Source organism: Nanorana parkeri, unplaced genomic scaffold (genome assembly GCF_000935625.1).
Source record: "Nanorana parkeri isolate BGI_ZX_2015 unplaced genomic scaffold, ASM93562v1 scaffold358, whole genome shotgun sequence".
NCBI lineage: Eukaryota > Metazoa > Chordata > Amphibia > Anura > Dicroglossidae > Nanorana > Nanorana parkeri.
In genome coordinates this window covers 575,789-593,657 of record NW_017306626.1, presented here as the reverse complement: position 1 = coordinate 593,657, position 17,869 = coordinate 575,789, and the positions used below count along the sequence as shown (strand labels likewise).

At 39.0% G+C, this 17,869-nt stretch overlaps 1 protein-coding gene across 1 annotated transcript in view; it reads right to left on the bottom strand.

Moving 5' to 3' along the window:
- TLL1 (tolloid like 1) overlaps positions 1-17,869 on the bottom strand; it is a 130,850-nt gene that overhangs the window by 53,161 nt on the left and 59,820 nt on the right. The window contains exon 3 of the mRNA XM_018558787.1: positions 16,591-16,701. Coding sequence (XP_018414289.1) covers positions 16,591-16,701 — 111 coding nt within the window. The remainder of the gene's footprint in view (positions 1-16,590; positions 16,702-17,869) is intronic.

Sequence of the window (17,869 nt, the reverse complement as noted above, 5' to 3'; positions counted from 1 at the left end):
TATTCCACTTTAACCGTGTACTAGCAATGTGCAATAATGGAATAGGAAGGAGCAGATGTAGGTGCAGAATGTCAGCTTCTGAAAGTGTATTTTATTTGCATTCAGAAGGTGGTGTAAATACGCAGGCACTGCTGCGTAAGCCAAACTTCCACTGTTAGCAAAATTCTAACACATCCACAATGTGCCGCAGCACACTGCAAGCACTACCTCATTCTTATCCTCTGGGTGCCCCTGGTCTTTCTGGCTGACTTTTTGAGAGAGCTATATTCCCCCCATAAATGGAAAGTATAAAAAAAATAATCTACTCTCCTGACCACAAGCACAACATATTTACTATTATCATTTGCTTTCATGTAAAGAATGGCACAGCCCCAAAGACACTCATCATGGACAGAAAATTAAAAGCGGCCCGGTTGCATAAATTTGCAACCTGGCCCTGACTCCTAGGGTAATAAGTAGAGTACGAGTAGAGCAAGGGAGCAGGAGTCTTTGAAAAACACAGTTACTGCAATTATTTTCTTCCAAATCATGACACAAAACAGGTGACATTAACTAAATGAATATGAAATCTTTGTGTCACTGTTTCAACAAAATATGCCAGTTTTAAAAGGTAATAAGGAAAATCAGTAAGGTGTTCCAATACTTAAGGATATTTCTCCATGCCAAGAGAGTAAAGAATGACCTTTTACAATTCAAGAGGACAACATGCTTAAACTCTTCACTGGGCACAATGGAACCTAAGGCCAAACCCAGATGCTTTGTAACCAACAGATATGAAATAGTTTGAACCAACTATAGGAAGATGATCTTATATTTTTGTTTTCTTAAATAGAAAGGTACAGAGGATGATTGCTGAGCTTTTTTTTTACCATATACTAATCAGGGCCGGCGCTACCACATAGGCAACACAAGCGGCCGCTTGAGGGCGCTGGTGGGGGAGGGCGTAAAAACAGAGCCTCCCTCCCATACACAGGAGCAGCACAATCGAAATGGCACACTTCATTTAGCCTTGCTTTGTCAAAGCAGGGCTAAATGTAGAAAATAACTTACCACCAGGCGCCCGGAACTTTATGTCCTGGGCGTCGGGGGGATTCAACATTGCTGCCGCCACTCTGCTCCTTGCCGCCCCGGGCCTGTGTATGGTGTATATCTTCGTTACATTGGCAGTCATTGTGAATACTTTTGTTACATTAGCGGTCAGTGTGAAAACTAATTGGTTTGACCTGCAATATAGATATCGCAGATCTCCTATTAGTTTTGGATGGTGCCCGGGGGGGGGGGGGGGGGTTTTTTTGGGGGGGGGGGGGGGGGGGGTGCAGAAAAATGTACCTTCGTCTGTGTTGGCAAAAATCCTTGCACCGGCCCTGATACTAATCAATCTTTTTTACTTATTTCAGTTACTTGTGTACAGGTAAATATGTACTTTTGCTGCCCTGAGACAGAAATGTACATCTGCATCCCATAAAACAGAGCACTGTTGTCCACAAATTTGAACAGTTTTTCTCCTACATTCAGCAATGTCTCTCCAAGGCAGACTATTTCTGTTGCTTGAATATGATGTACATCCTGTACATCACTATAATTGAGTGACTACAACCCAGCACAGGTTGCAAGGAAAGTACAGCAAAACAGGTAATCTAGCTGTCTGCTTAATATTTCTCTCACTTAAACTCATTAACTAGAATTCCACAAAATAAATTTAGATCAAGTTTATTTTATAAATTAAGTCACACATTTTCTCACCCTCGCAAATAGGATTCCTAAAACTTATTTTTATACCTTTTATGGGTGCTGTTTTCATTGCAAATATTTCAGGCCAATCACTGCTCCACAGTGTTTTGCAGCAATGAAATGTGAAACCTGTGAATTAATGTCTCGCCTGTCAATCAATCTAATAGAGATAATTCAATGGAATAACAGCCTAAAACGTTGTTCATTTTGGGAAAGTATGTGTCCGGTCTCATGGGAACTTCTAATGACTTCAAAATATTAATGTTCACAGACATGTTTCTTGTCTAAAAGAACTAGTGCATTCTTGGTGGTAGGAGTACAGAAGTCATCCAAGGTTACATTTGTTTTATAAACCATTAAGGCTTGGACTTTTTTTTATATGCTTATTTGTGGAATGGAAGAGATGGCATTTATGAGGGAATGTGTGGTCTTTAGTAAGCCAGCTGTTACTAAAGCGCATCTTAGATTCAGCATTGTTCGAAGTATGAGATGATTAAGCACACTGGGAGGTGTAGTTTAGGAACACTTAATACATGCACTGCTGTGCAGAGCCATTGCACATCTTGGCTTTTTTTGTTTGCATGTGGGAGAAAGGGGGAAGGGTTGATAGGTCAAAATAATTGCAGTAACCAACATCAACCAATCACAAGCCATACTTCACTATTAGGATTACACTAAGCTTCTAGCTGAAATCAACAGAGCTGAATGGCATCTATACTGTTTAAGCAGTACTATTAAATATATTGATTGGCACTGATCTGCTACTTGACCAGTATACCGATGACCTGGCTGGCTAAGACAACACTGCAAGCAGATGTGATTGATTGCTATACAGGTGAAACTCGAATAATTAGAATATCGTGCAAAGTTCATTTATTTCACTAATGCAACTTAAAAAGGTGAAACTAATATATGAGAGAGACTCATTACATGCAAAGCAAGATAATTCAAGCCGTGATTTGTCATAATTGTGATGATTATGGCTTACAGCTCATGAAAACCCCAAGAACCCCAAATCCACAACCTCAAAAAAGTAGATTATTACATGCAATCAATAAAACAAGGATTGTACATAGAACAATATCGGACCTCTGAAAAGTACAAGCATGCATATGTACTCAGTACTTGGTTTGGGCCCCTTTTGCAGCACTTACTGCAATTACTTTCGCACGATATTCTAATTATTCGAGTTTCACCTGTATGTAAAAGGATAGATCTTCAATCAGAGAGTGGGCTAAAAAGAATATATATTTTTCCCCATAGCCAGAATACAGAATCTCCCTTATTTTGTACCGTGAATTAGAAAACAGACAGCTAGAACCTTGTTGCTATAAAGAAACTCTTCATGCTTATCAGTGAGTTTACTGTCCATAACTATAAAGAACCAACTCTGCTGTACTTTCAGTGAGTACACTGTACAAAGAAAAGTACAGAGTAATTAGTTACATTTTTCAACAATTTAACCATTATAAGTCGCTATTAATCTTTCATATAATGTAAGGACACACAAGAGATTTTTAAGCCAGTGATTTATTTAGTATACTTTATTGCACTACTGAAGATGATAGATAATTTTATCCTACCTTTATCTTCTCAGAAAAAATACAAATGCACCCAGCATTGTATTTTTTCGAAGAAGATTCTCATATCTAATAGAATCACAGACATGAAACCCCTAATATGAAACGCTCTCAGGAGCTTTCAAAGCTCCGAATGCTAACCTGCAAATAGGAGGTTCAGGGCAAAAAAACTAAAGTATTTCCATGCTCGCATTCAAATTTGAGAAAATCACATAATATATTATTTGTTATGTGTTCCCTTTCACACAACATACCTAAAAAAAATACTGTCTTGCCTTTTTTGATCTTTTCTTTGGAGCAGGCCTTTAGACAGACTGCAAGCTACTTTGAACAATTTCAAAGTGAGTCTGTCCCAGACAAAGTGGAAACAGAGGGCGTTTCCCCTCATTACCATATAATGCAGAAGCCAGGCTTCTAAATATTTAACCCCATTTTAGAACAGATTCAAATCTAGCTTACAACTGGTTAATTATGGAGAATTCAGTTTTGGACTTTTCAGAAAAGAGCAAGTAAAATCTAAGCAGCACTTTTAAAATGATAGCTAGTCAGGTACTTAAGGGTAGCGAAAGTCGATCTCCAGTGTGCTAAAGACTATTTGCCAACAACGTGCAAGGATAAATACACATTGCTTTTGTGTGACATGCCAATAATTTTAGAAAGCATGGTCTTAAATAGCTAACTGCAGTTCAATGCTTCCAAACGCAGCATTTACACTATGGCAGGAACAAACTCTACTGAAAACAATGTAAAATGCACAACGCCGCATATGGTGGAAATGAGCCCAAAGGTTGCCTACCCCTGATCCAAAGGGATCAATTTTAAGTCAGCATGTGTTTTATTTCTTTACAGACTAATGTAACATACAATTAGCTCTGGTAGAAAATATGGCTACACAAAGCTGTAATTGTTAAAGTGTGTCTGCACATGTGGAGGGTGTCAGTATTTATTCAATACCTCCCTTTGTTTCTTTCTTTTAAACACATATCATAAAAAAATATACAGCTTTAAGCATATATTATTATGTACCATTAAAAAAATGCAACAGGATTTGATTAAAAGTAAGTAACAGGTACGTGAAAGTTTATTTTAGCCAGAAAACCTATTTAGACTACAGGCTTTAGTAATATACCAGGAAAAAGTGTTCCAAGAAGTGCTTTTTTTTTTCTACAGACTTGTATTACTGAATGAACGGTTATAGTTGGCCTCATTTACCAAAGATTTGATGAAGAACTGAGCTGAGTAGCAACCAAAACTGTATGTGTTCTTATTCATTTCAGGCTTGGATGGTTGATTTCAGCCGTACACCAACTGAAATCAGCCGTACATTGGCTTGCTGCGGCTGAGTTCGGGTTGGCCGACCCGAAGTGCAGAAGGAGTTTGACTCAGCCGATCCAACATCTGGCAGGCTACTCGCTGCTGTTTGGCCCATTCTCATATGGGGCCAAAAGCAGTGAGTGAGCCATTCGGCTCGGCTATTCTGCTCGGTACCTCTATAGTACCAAGCAGAATAGAAAACCAGTGAAAAAAGTAGAAAAAAATAGAAAACAATTGAGTGGAGCTAGTAGTGACAGCTAGCTCAGCCCAAATATTTTCTATTGGCCAGGACCAGCTGTCATTACAATGAGAGCTTGTCGGAGCCGGCGGTGATATCAAAGCCGGCTCCGCTAACCTCTTATCGTAATGACAGATCAGATCAGTAAATTTAGGTAAAACATCCCCGCTGCATCACAAGAAATTAATAGTGAGTTTATGACATTAGTAAAACATGCCCAAAGAGTAGAAGCTGGGATGGTCACCAGGAGAGGCCGGGAGGTTCATTCATAGCAGAGGATGGGGTTTTCATTCACAGAAGAGGCAAAGCCATTCATAATAGCACAGTGCGGGATGTTAGTTCACGGTAGAGGCTGGGATATTCAACAAGAGAGGCTGGGGCATTCGCTAGGAAAGGCTGAGGCATTCATTTAAAGTAGAAGCTGTTCTGTCATTACTATGAGAGCTTAGCAGAGCCGGCTTTGATATCACTGCCGACTCCGACAAGCTCTCATGATAACTCAAAAAGCTACGGGGGACAGAAGGAGCTACGCCGTGTACAGCAAAAGTAAATACCAATCTCCAGGGTTTCAATTAGACTGTACAACACTAGAAAATCCCCTATATGAAGAAATCCCTAATTGGAGCTGGTCTAGTAAACAGGTTTACACATATAGAGTATTCATGAGTAACAAAATTTAATAGTAACAAAATAAACAGTAGAAACACCTACAACAAGACATTTAAAAACAATTAAAATGACTTCCCTTAGGATAACCCGGTAAGAATGATAATCTGAGCGGCAGGTAGTCACTGGTGCAAGCACAATGGCCACAATCAGAGGTGGATACTTTGTATCTGAGCTTACTCACGTCGCTTATGATTCAAAGTGGGGAACAATCCTCTTAGGATCCTGTGCTGATGTATAATTCACAATGGAGCAAGACTGCTCAGTAGCAATTCCAGAAAATCCAACTCTGTTTTGTAAAAGCCTAGGATCTTGGGGATGTCTCTCCGCCCACTGATCTATGCTCACACTCGCCCGCGGGGTTTAGTTTCCAAACCGTGGTGGAAACATCCAAGGTGGTTTCAAGCTTGTGCGGCCGCACGGCAAAATGAAATATACTGGAATCCTCACAGCGGTGTGTCCGTAATGTGGTAAAGCCCAAAGCTGAAGGAGATCGAGTGGCAACGACCCGCTCGCACTTCTCGATCTCAGCCTAAATTGTGCAGGCTAGTCAGCTGCTGAAGACCGGACAGCGTCCAGGTCGTCTTGGTTCCGTCCCTTAGATTGGGAAACAGCATAGTTTTCACTCTCACTGGCCGCATATGGGAAGTAAGTGAGTCTGCTACGGGTATCCAGGGAAGCTTTCACACACAAGGGTAACGTGTGTGAAAGCTTCCCTGGATACCCGTAGCAGACTCACTTACTTCCCATATGCGGCCAGTGAGAGTTAGGGTAACGTGTGTGAAAGCTATTTTGTTACTATTAAATTTTGTTACTCATGAATACTCTATATGTGTAAACCTGTTTACTAGACCAGCTCCAATTAGGGATTTCTTCATATAGGGGATTTTCTAGTGTTGTACAAGCTCTCATGATAGTTCAGCGTCCCCTGGTCACTATCTAACCAGGGGACGCTGAACTGTCATTACACACTGAGAGCTCGGCGGCTCCGCCGGGTTCTGAGTGTAATGACAGATCAGCGTCCCTGGTTACCTGGTAACCAGGGACGCTGATCTGTCTCTGCATGCAAGTGGCTGGAGCCAGCCATGGCATGACGGCTGGCTCCGCCCTTGCTCAGTCGAGCCCAAGCATATGCCTTCGGCTCGACTGAGCCGCTCGGCCAACTTCGGGAGCTGTACGGGCTATAGTGAATAGCCCGTACAGCAGCCCTTCAGTTCTACTAAACCGAAGGGGTCCTGGGGCCGAAGCTAGCCGAAGGATCAGCCAAAGCTACGGCTAGATCCTTCGTCAGCTTTGTGAATAGACCCCTTAGTGTTTCCTAGTGTTCTTTTTCAGACTTACACTAGGCAAAGAACTAAACCAGATACAGCAATAAAATAAAAATGGGTTCTCAAGTGGTAGAAAAATATTGTCTCATTATGGGCTACCCAGCACTGCAAGGGTTAAGTGCTCATTTTAGTCTAGGGGTGAAAATAGAATAATATATACTTACCTGATCCTCAATCCCACCTGGCTGCTAGACAGGTTCCCACCGCCTTTTCTTCCCTGGCCTCTGGCAGCCTGCAGAGGCATCCATCGCTGACTGGACGAATGGATGGGAGAGAGGCGGGCAAAGCCAGCTGTCAATCAAAATTACAAATATTGTTGGAATCTTTCCCAGCCGCAGAGTGGCTCTGCGCGGTCAGAATATAGCGGGCAGTAGCCTGCTATATGCTGAATTTCGGATAACAGGAGGACATTAGTATATGTTCTCCTGTGAAACTAAAAAGAACTATGGCAAAAAAAGGTTGGGTCATAGTTCTCTTAAAAAGCCACTGATAGCAGACATTTGAGTCTTTGTTGGGATGTTTGAGGATCTTTGAGAACCAATTACAACAGGTCAGGAAATGTTTTTTTTAAGCTATTTTACTTCTTCTTAAAACTATGTAAATAAATCAATGTCCACAGTCTGGGTAAAAGTGTACTTTAGGTATAGCCTCTAGATGTGGCCAAAGGATATGAGGTTGTCATCAGTAGGGATGATTATGGGGAGCTAAGTAATAAAATGAGTGATAAAACAGTAAATTTGGGAGTTAAGAAAAAGCATTTAATATCTTTATTGTTCTTAGTATGAAGGACTAGGGGACTCATAGCTAAAGTGAAAAGAGCAGCTCTGCCTGCTCTCTTTTTATGTTAATATCTGTAGCTTTAAGGGACGAGAGTTGCAAGCGGTAGGGCATTAATTAAATGCTAAATTAGTGAAGATTTTGATAGCTTTTCTTTTTTTTTTTCATGATTCAAATGCCTTTTAGACATCTAATACAAAAAGATAGGTGAACCGTTGGCTGATAAAATAAAACAGAGAATTTGGGAAATTTTAAATGGTATTCTCGAATGTCTGATGAAAGTGTATTAGCTAAAATTAAAATACCAAAAAGAAAAAAGATGGGAGGCAAGGACTTCAATCTCAATGCAAATTAGTAAACTAAATGTGAGATTGTAGTCCATCACAGGAGTGAGCTTGGACTGTTGGCTACTTTACAACACACACAGGGACCATGGGAAACAAAAGAGATGATTTGAGGATCTACAGCCGAGTGATACACAAATAGGATGCATTTTTATTAATAGTTAGGGCACTTGAATGCATTTTTAAAATTTAGGTCCCGAGTTTAATGTCACTTTAAGAAGCAAGTTCCCAAAGAAAGGTCCAAGATTCCCTGAATAATTATTAGTTTAGCAGCACGTTTGTCTGCAGTAATATTTATATGTAAAGCTGCACTAAACTCAGGAGTTAAATCTTAAAAATGCACCAAAGTACCCTATTAACAAAAATGTACCTTATTTGTGTATCACTCAGCTGTAGATCCTCAAATCATCTCTAAATTTGTGCTGACCCTGTCCCTCCTTTGAAGGATGGCTACTTTTGTTTGCCATGATCCCTTTGTGTGTTATAATGTAATCACCACTCCAAGCTCACTCCCATGATGGACTACAATCTCATGTTTAGTCTAGTAATTTGTATTTAGATTGTAGTCCATCACAGGAGCGATCTTGGAGCAGTGACTACTTTACAACACACACAGGGACTATGGGGAACAAAAGTAGCCACCCTCCAGGAGGAAGGACAGTGTCAGCATGAATTCAGAGATGATTTGAGAATCTACAGCTGAGTGATACACAAATAAGATAAATGTGTGTTAATAGTGAAGGTACTTGAATGCCTTTTTTAAGATTTAAAGTAGGGCTGTGCAAATTAACGATTAATGTCTCGATTAATCGTTAATCTTTTTGATCGATTAAAAAAATTTTGAGCGATTACATTTTTTTTGAAACTTTCTGCACGAGCGCCAGCCAAGGCATTGGCCTATACACATACAGCACAGCAATGAAGTAATAAAATGAACTAGGATCACACTAATCCAGCATATTATTATTCTGAGTTGCCCCACTCAAGCGGCGGCCATATTGAGTGGGGCACGTGAGATTAATAACGTGCTGGATTAGTGTGATCCTAGTTCATTTTATTACTTTATTGCTGTGCTGTATGTGTATAGGCCAATGTAGTTGGATCTGTATGTGCGTTATAATTAATCGAAATTAATCGATTTTATAAAATTTCGATTAATCGAACACGAAAATTTTAAATCAGTAACAGCCCTAATTTAAAGTGACATTAAAGTCAAAGATATTTTTCCCTTAAATTAAAGCACTTACCTTAAATGAAGTTTCTTAATCCGATCTTCTTTCCTGTCATTTTCATCTGTCTCTCCAGCACTGCTGCGGGTCTCCGATCCAGCGCTGACTCCTCTGTCCTTGCTGGCACTTCCTGTCCCGCGGTGTCTGCGTGGGGGTGCACGCAGTCCATATACTTACCTTGTGTCTCTCTTTGTCTCCCGCCCCAAGATGCTTTGCGGCCGCCCAAGAATTTTCACATTTTCGGACGGGAGCGTGCGGGGAAGACAGCTTCTTTTTTTTTTTTTTTGCTTGCTAGCAGTAGATATATGCAAAAATACTGGAGGGTTTAATAACTCTTTAACTCCTAAGTTTAGTGTCACTTAAACAAAACAAAAGAATGAGCCCTACTACACCAGCGCAATAAACATGACATTTAATCTGGTACTTTCTTTATCAGCTGATTAAAGAGATAGGAAGTCTTTGAGCACTCAAAATTTTGCAAACTAAAGTCTATATATTCTGGATGTACCACAAAACTGCTACAGTTTTATTTGAATTGAAATAATGTGCAGTACTCGAAGAAAGTCGAATTTTTCTTGAACAGACCTAGGAGACCACATATAGAGATACAGGTATTACTGAATACATACTAGGTTAGTATGAGCCCAATACTATACTAGGCCAGTATGATGTTAATTACCAATACACAACCATCATTCAGCAACAGGACCGATTTTTGTGGTTGGATCGCTATTATTGTAGGGACCGGCGGTTAAGAAAGTGCAGTAATACATTTACTTATAAGCACCTTTATTTACAGTACGCAGCTGGCTCTATCCTAGCTTAAACACTTTAGTATAGAGACTCATCAGGGTAAACCTTGAAGTGATTAAAGAAGAACTCCAGCAATTTTTCAATTAACCCTGCAGTGGGGCTACTCCTGCACAGCAAGGGTTAAGTGTCCGTTTGTGTCTCAGTTTTTTTCTAAAAAGTTATGCTCACCCGAAGTTCGAGCTGGTTTCTTTTTAGACTAGTTCTTCCAGTGTCTCCCCCCCTCTGCAGTGGTCTAAGGTCCCATAAATCATCAATGTCTACACACAGTGTATAGACGTGAGGACGCAGAGGAATATACCATTGCTGGTGTGGAAGAGAAGACAGGTGCTGTGTCTCGAAGCTTTGGGTGAGTATAACGGTTATTTTTGTCCCTAAATTCAAACAAGCACATGTGGGGGTAGCCCAACTGCAAGGGTTAATAAAACTTTTTCCTGGCGTTCTTCTGATGCTGGCGACGTACACTGTACGTCGTCAGTCACAAAGGGGTTAAATGAAAATGCATATGCAAGGAGTAGTGAGTGAAGCATGCCCTTGAAAAGGAAAAAACATTTACAACACACAAGAATAGTAGATGGTAAACATGCGTATCTTTGTACTAAAAAAAAAAACAAAACAAAAAACACCTATATGGAAAATGTGTCCATCTTGAGCCACAGATGGGTTTTCCCTCGCACAGCCAGCCCCTTGTTTTCTTGGGAGCAGGTAGATATAGTCTTCATATTGCAGCATTCTTGTGGATGCAGTTGTTTCCTTCAAGTGCCAAAATATTTCAAAAGCACAGAATGGAATCCCAAAAGGGGTTTATCTGACTTACTGTTCTTTTTAAATATTTTGGCACTGGGAGTGGCATTTGTAATAAAAAGTTAGACACCCCTCTCTGCATATACAGTAAAACGTATTTACCATATATGTATTACGCCATTCAAAATTATTATTAGCCACTCAAAAAAAGTTGGCTGGTTTGTTAAGTATGAGATAATGCGTATTTTTAAACAGCTGTTTGATAAAGGGACATTTTAGATTAGAAAAGAGATATGCACATGAGTAATTCCAAAATTATTTACAATAAGACATTTCTTCCCAATGACATCTAAATCATGGAAACTGGTCAAATGCTTCAAGAACGTATCAAATAATTTGCATGTGTAGCAATTAGGATCTGTATGCTGGGAATGAGAATATAATTGTTTTCCAAACAAGCTACATAGAGTGAAGCATGCAATCTATGTATCACTCTTTGACATTGCACTTTTCAAGCTGTAATTCCTATGATTCCCAGCCAGAGCATGGAGAGGGGAAAATGTGGGATGGCTGACATAATTCACATTACTCAGTCTGTTAGCACTACAAAATAGTTGGCATATTTTAGAATGTGTAGTATGCCTGGCAGGTATTTACTTTACATTCATGCTAAAATAATATTTCAGCTGTGTTATGTCTGTTAACGAAATTACAAGATCATAATACATTTCAGACACAGGACTTCTCTGTTGTCTTTCAGTGATATCCAATAATATCAAATTTTATTTTCAGCTATTAAATAAAACAAATATACATTTTTACAAGAATTCAGAGGTTTAGAGACATTAAAATGGCTTAAATATCACCCTCCTTTAAAAGGAAGCTGCATATACAGTATTGATTTACTAAAAGCATATATGCTCTTCAGTATGCAAGAGAATTTCATCTTAGCCTAGTGAATGAGATAAAGCTCTGCTGACTTCCATCATACAATCATGTGGAAGAAAAAAAAATAACTTTTTTTTTTCATATTCCCATAACTGGATTTTCTTTGTAAAGTGAATTTTTACAACATTCACTCAACTAAGGGAAAATTCACAGCCTATTTGCCCTTTAGTAAATGAACCCCATAATGTGTAAATCACTGCTGCAATACTAGTATCGGTGCCAATACTTAGTATTTGGTATTTGGGCAAGTGCTCGTGCTTACCCAAATGTTCCGATACTTACCCCCAATACCGAAACTTCTGGTCAGAGGGACATTTTTTGGTGCAAGGGAACATGGAGCCTGCTTCCATGTGCTGATTAGCTGGGAGCCGCCTTCCCAGCCAATCAGCATCGAGATGGCCAAACAGAATGAAGCCAGCTTCCTGGGCAATCAAGAAGCCGGGCAGTGGGTAATGACAAGCTGCCCAGGTTCCTGATTGCGAAGGAAGCTGGCCCCATGCTATCAGAAGTATACCGGAAATATAAATATTGGTACTTGTACTCGATACCGAAAAACCAATAATCGGTGCATTCCTACAGCATATATATCCCATCAGTCACCATAGGCACCACAAACGACAAATGATCTGATACCTGCAATCTCACGGAAATGACAGTGCACAAATAATTTTACTGAAAATTAATACTACTGGTTATTTTTGGACTAATAAACTGAAATTTTCACCTTTGGAGACGAGATAAAGTTGTTTCACAAGATTCTTGTAAATTAACATGCATACTTGTACATTCATAAATGTGTGTGCACATCAAAGCTTCAACAAGAAAAATATTCTAGTAGAAGGAGTGTCCACACCTTGGTGACAACATTTTACACACATCTTTTTTTAGCGTTTTTTTGCGTGTATTAGGTTGCACGTTTTTGTGAGCAGATTTTAGCACATTCATGTGAATGGGCACAACGAGTGCAAAAACGTGCAAAAAAAAACCCCTGCAATGCGTTTTTCAAGCATTTTCTATTAAGTCTATGGGACAAACCGCGCTGAAATCTGCCCCAAAGTAGTGCTCATGTAATATTTTGTTCGACAGGCATATTTCTGCTTGCGACAATAGCACAGGTGTGAACACGGGCCATAGAAATTAATTGGATTCCTTGGGTGGAGCGTTTTGTTGTGCTGAATCAGCCGGCAACAATACGCCTAGGTGTGAATGGAGCCATTATAAAGATATATTGACTAAACTAGTCTTGTCCCATAGTATAACCACAACAGAACCACAGAACAACATTTCAGTGAAAAAAAACATTGCCTATGCACTCTACATACCTTAAAAACCTATATATGGAATTACAATTAAAAAAAATATGATCCTCAACTAATACCTCATTTCTTATTATCACAGCAGATCAAAAACAATTATTAGTTCCACTGACACAAACATGTTTCATGTCTCATATTAATCAAAACATTAGCTATGCTCCCCTTGCAAGGAAAGGAAAAGATGATAATTTGTTGATAAAGCATGACAAGCAAGTGTGACATGAACTAAACAATCACTACAGAAGTATCTTCCTAGCACATGTGTTTAAAAATTAGTGATTGGTTCATCTTCAATGAATTTGTTGAAGGTTACATTCACTGATTAATAATATGCCATGCTATTTATTGTGACTACAGTTATAATTTAAGGACGCCTGCATTTAAGATGTTTTGATACTTCTATACATAAAGCTCTGTTTTAAACTTAAAGTTGTCCTCTAATATTTTCAGTGTCAATATCAAGGTGCAAGAAGGTCTCTCCCACCACTTGAACCTGCTACAGCTATGGAGTTTCATTTTGCCAGTGTGTGATCTGTGACCTGGGAGTCCTAATACCGTGGTTATAAAAATCGTTTTAGAGTTAGGACTTCATGAATACACCTGCAGCCTTGTTACTATATTTGCCAAGATAAAAAAAAAAATAGTATTATATAAGACTTTTTAGATGTCCATGAATTTGTAGGAATATCTACTTTACAGCTTTAAGTTTACATCTAACTGCAGTTAACACACATGAGTTTGTATCTCTAAATTTCTGAGTCCTGCAGAACAGCCCATACTGCCAGTGCACTATGAACTTTGTAAAAAGGCTATTATTACAGCATGTGACAGGTCCTCTCTAATCAGTGTGTGCATCAGAAAATGTATTCGAAAACATATATAGTAGGTACTGAGTGCCTGTTACTGCTATAGATTCTAGCTGTATTCTTGCATTTCATAAAAACCACAAATAATCTTCATCCCCTTAAAACTAGAGAGGCTGACACTTGTTGCATGTATTCAAAACCACTTTTAATTCTACAAGCTGGCTACACCCTTGTTTTTTCAGCATTACAAATAACCTTCCATTAAACTTGCAGTCCAAATCCAGACAAAATGTTCTAACTTTGTTTTGGATAGATCAGGTAAAGGCTAGAGCGTATGTGAGATATTTATTTCTGACTGTGTCCCTATTGTGGAAATTCCTTCTCGCCTTTGGTCAGGAAAGGAAGTGATGGGAAATGTCTCCAACAGGGATAGAGAAAAAAAAACACATGTGAAAGGGTTAGAAATACTGACAATGTTTCTTTTGTTCTACATCCCTTCCTGGCCTGCGGACATCTGTTCCCCTATTTTCTTGTATGTTTGTGTCACAGGCACAGGAATTGAGGAAAAATTTCCCAATGGCTTCACAGACTGATATAAACCTGTTAGAAATGTCAACTCTTACTCCATCAAAAAATAAAAAATAAATTGGCTAGAATTAAGGTGCCCATACACCTTACAACCATTGCAAGACTTTTGTCTTGCGATGGTTGTAAGCTAATGAAAAGCTGGTATGATCTGCCCACCTTGGACAGGCAGATCGTACTTGCGATCATCGAAAGCCCGCTCCGATGAGGGGCTGGCTTCCGATGACTGCAATGCTGAATGGGCAGTGTGCGCTTGCGCGCACCAGCCCTTTCGGCATTTGTCTTACAAGCCACAAACCCGACGACAATCGTATGATTCTCGACGGGTTTTCAAACATGCTCGTTAAACAAAAGACGTGCGACCGTACAGTAGAAACAGTTGCACGCCTTCCATACACCTTGCGATTATCGTACGATCGTGAGATTTCCTGCAATTATCGTACGATAATCGCAAGGTGTATGGGCACCTTTAGGCTTCAATGTTAATTCTGCAGAAAACTACAACAAAATAAATGAGCCACATCCTACATGTTTTGAGCCAGAAATCAAAACATGAAGATAAAAAAAAACTTTCCTTCAAGCAGGAGGCCACCATCCACCCAAGAAATTATGCGCCATGGTATTCAGAGGACTGAAATACACCTCTCTGCTTAAATCAGAAAATAGAAACATGCCCAGAGCTGAGTAACAATCTGAAGTGTTTGTTAAAGCAGACCTCACAGTCAATTGCAAGGTCCATTTCATATCGCAGGCCCTCTTTCCTGTTAAATTTTTAAGATTTACAAGGTTTTTTTTTTAACTGTAAACCTGCAAAATGTGACGAGGGAGGGGGTCCTAATATTTAAATTGGACCTTGCCTTTTTACTGCAAGGTCTGCTTTAATACGTTGGACTCCCCCCACAGACTTTTTTGTGCTTGGTGGTATAATGACACCTGTGGCTAATACCACAAAATGTTTCACTACAAGTATACGACAAGACGCCAGTCTTAAGCCAGGTATACACGTTTCTATTTTTTTTTTTTCGTTTAACCTGAGGGCTGAACGAAAAAAATAGAACAGATTCCTCAATCAACGATTACGAATATTGATGGATGAATCCCCTGCTTTGTATTCTGACAGAGGCCACAAGCCACTGCCAGAATTTCTAAACGGAAATAGCAAGCTGATTGACTGCTAGCTCCAGTCGGCCGAGAATTTTCCAACCGGCTCTATCGATTGGCTGATTGAGGGATGCTGGGGTAAAGAGAAGGGGACACCCACTGTGCAAATTTCAGCCGGTTCATCAGGAACCGGACGAAATTAATCCTGTGTATACCCTACTATAGACAGTTCATTTATATAAATCTAATAAGATAGCACCCATACTGTACATATATTACTATACATGGTCAAGCACAATTCTAATAATAAACACATGTCGATGACTATATAGTGCCCTACCCAACTGCACTGTACATTTTAAAACAGGCACACATCCTATTTCTTTTATGTCCACACAAATTGAAAGGATCCTAAACTATGGGAAAAGGCAATAATCATTCTTCATGCTGGGGAAACAAAATCTGTGAGAAATAGTGAGCGCTTTAACAGACTGTGTTTATTATATGAATAAAACAACCCAGGGACCTTAAAAAATAGCAAAACTCATTTTTAAAGATAAAAAAGTTAATAAAATAAAAATGACATACCATAACACCAAAAAAGCAGCTGCATGTCTAAAAGTAAACCCATCAAAAACTTGGGCAATTTTGGGATATGACAAAACAATAAACAGAAGATTACCTTCTGTGAAAAAACATGTCAGACCAAATAAGTAAATCAGCAAATATAAGCAGAGCTAAAACTATATTCAAATCCCAACTTTTCATGTAGCAATTCAACTTGGCCCTGCCCTTCCTGCCTTGCTGTTGGTCTTTTAATACAATCAGTGGCTTCACTGACCAATAGGTAGGCTTGGCAAGAGAGAGTGGTCTATTTTTACAGAAAAAGTCAAGATTTTTATGCAACTTCAGCCTACCTATTGTTTTGATGAATATTTACTCCTGTGTATGCATTTTGTTACATATGTTTCATTTAATCATTCAGGTTTGTGACAAATTTACTATAAGAACACATTGCAACTAGTACAGTACCATCAATATTTTTAAGTTCAAGGAACCAAATGTAGCTTTACCTGTGGTGTGTCCCAAGTTATCATTAGAGTGCTGAGTGAGGTCAATTGTTCTATCTATTTGGAACATTTTTAAGTCTTCTTCATCTAAGGCAATGTCTCCCCAAAAGACAGCTAAAGAAAAAGAGAAAAATCAATAATAATGATTAGGAACAATAAACTGTGTACTCGTTTTGGTTTACTCAGAAAATGAATATTTCACAAATCTAAGAGGACAACATTCCAACAAATTAGAAGAGGCAATTTACTCTAGTATTTCAGACTGTTCACCATATACTGCCATGGTCTTGTTGTATGTACAGACATACCCATTTGTAAATATGTGACAGACATTCTTGGCATTCTTAGTGAATGTTCACATACTTGAAATGCAATTAAAATTTTCACAGAATATATGCACATCGTTTACAACAGAAATGTAAAATGGCAATGCCCTTTTGATATTTGCTATAAATAGATTTTGTTTATTAAGTAGCATTTTATACAAAATTTGATGCTTCTTACTGGACCACTAAAAACTACCTTTCTTTTGGCCAAAAAATAAGTACTGTATTTGTATGATATGTTTAAAAATGAGGACTCCAATATTATTAAGCTGCACTACAGTCAAACAGCTAAACAGTATAAATATATGTATGTGAACTTTTTTTACCTATGAAAAGGACTTTGTCCAACCAGTCTTTTAAACCCAGCCCTCCAAATTAACAGCGCAACCAGGTACTGGACCTATGTGCAGACCATACTGGAGTTACAGAGCACTACCTGGGGCAAGTCCTGGACCAAGAAGCGGCAGGATGAAGTCAACATCCTACTTTGCTATCTTGATAGCCCTGTCCAAACCACTAGAGCTCTAAATCCCTGAATCAACAGCAGAACAGTGCATGAAGTTGGAACCTAGCAGATAACTATTCCAAACAGTACACTTCCGATTAATTCATCGACACACCTATAGACGCTTTCTTTTACAAAATGTCTGAACATCCATTTCCATTTTTATTGGGAGAAAGTGTATTTAAAAGAAAACCTGACAGAATTGTTGGTGTTGTCATGACCGGACTTCTCCATCTAAAAAAAGTGCTAGTTGCCAAGATACAATGTTAATGCCCTGGCCACATTACTTTATAAGTTACTGACTTTGGACAAATATGAAGATCAAGCATCTTAACTTTATATTAACCCCATATATGCTTACATCTTGTTGAAATGCTGAAGCTAGAGACAGCCAGGCAACTAACATTTTCATTTGGAGGTAATCAATGGAACTGATTTTTTTTTTCAGCAC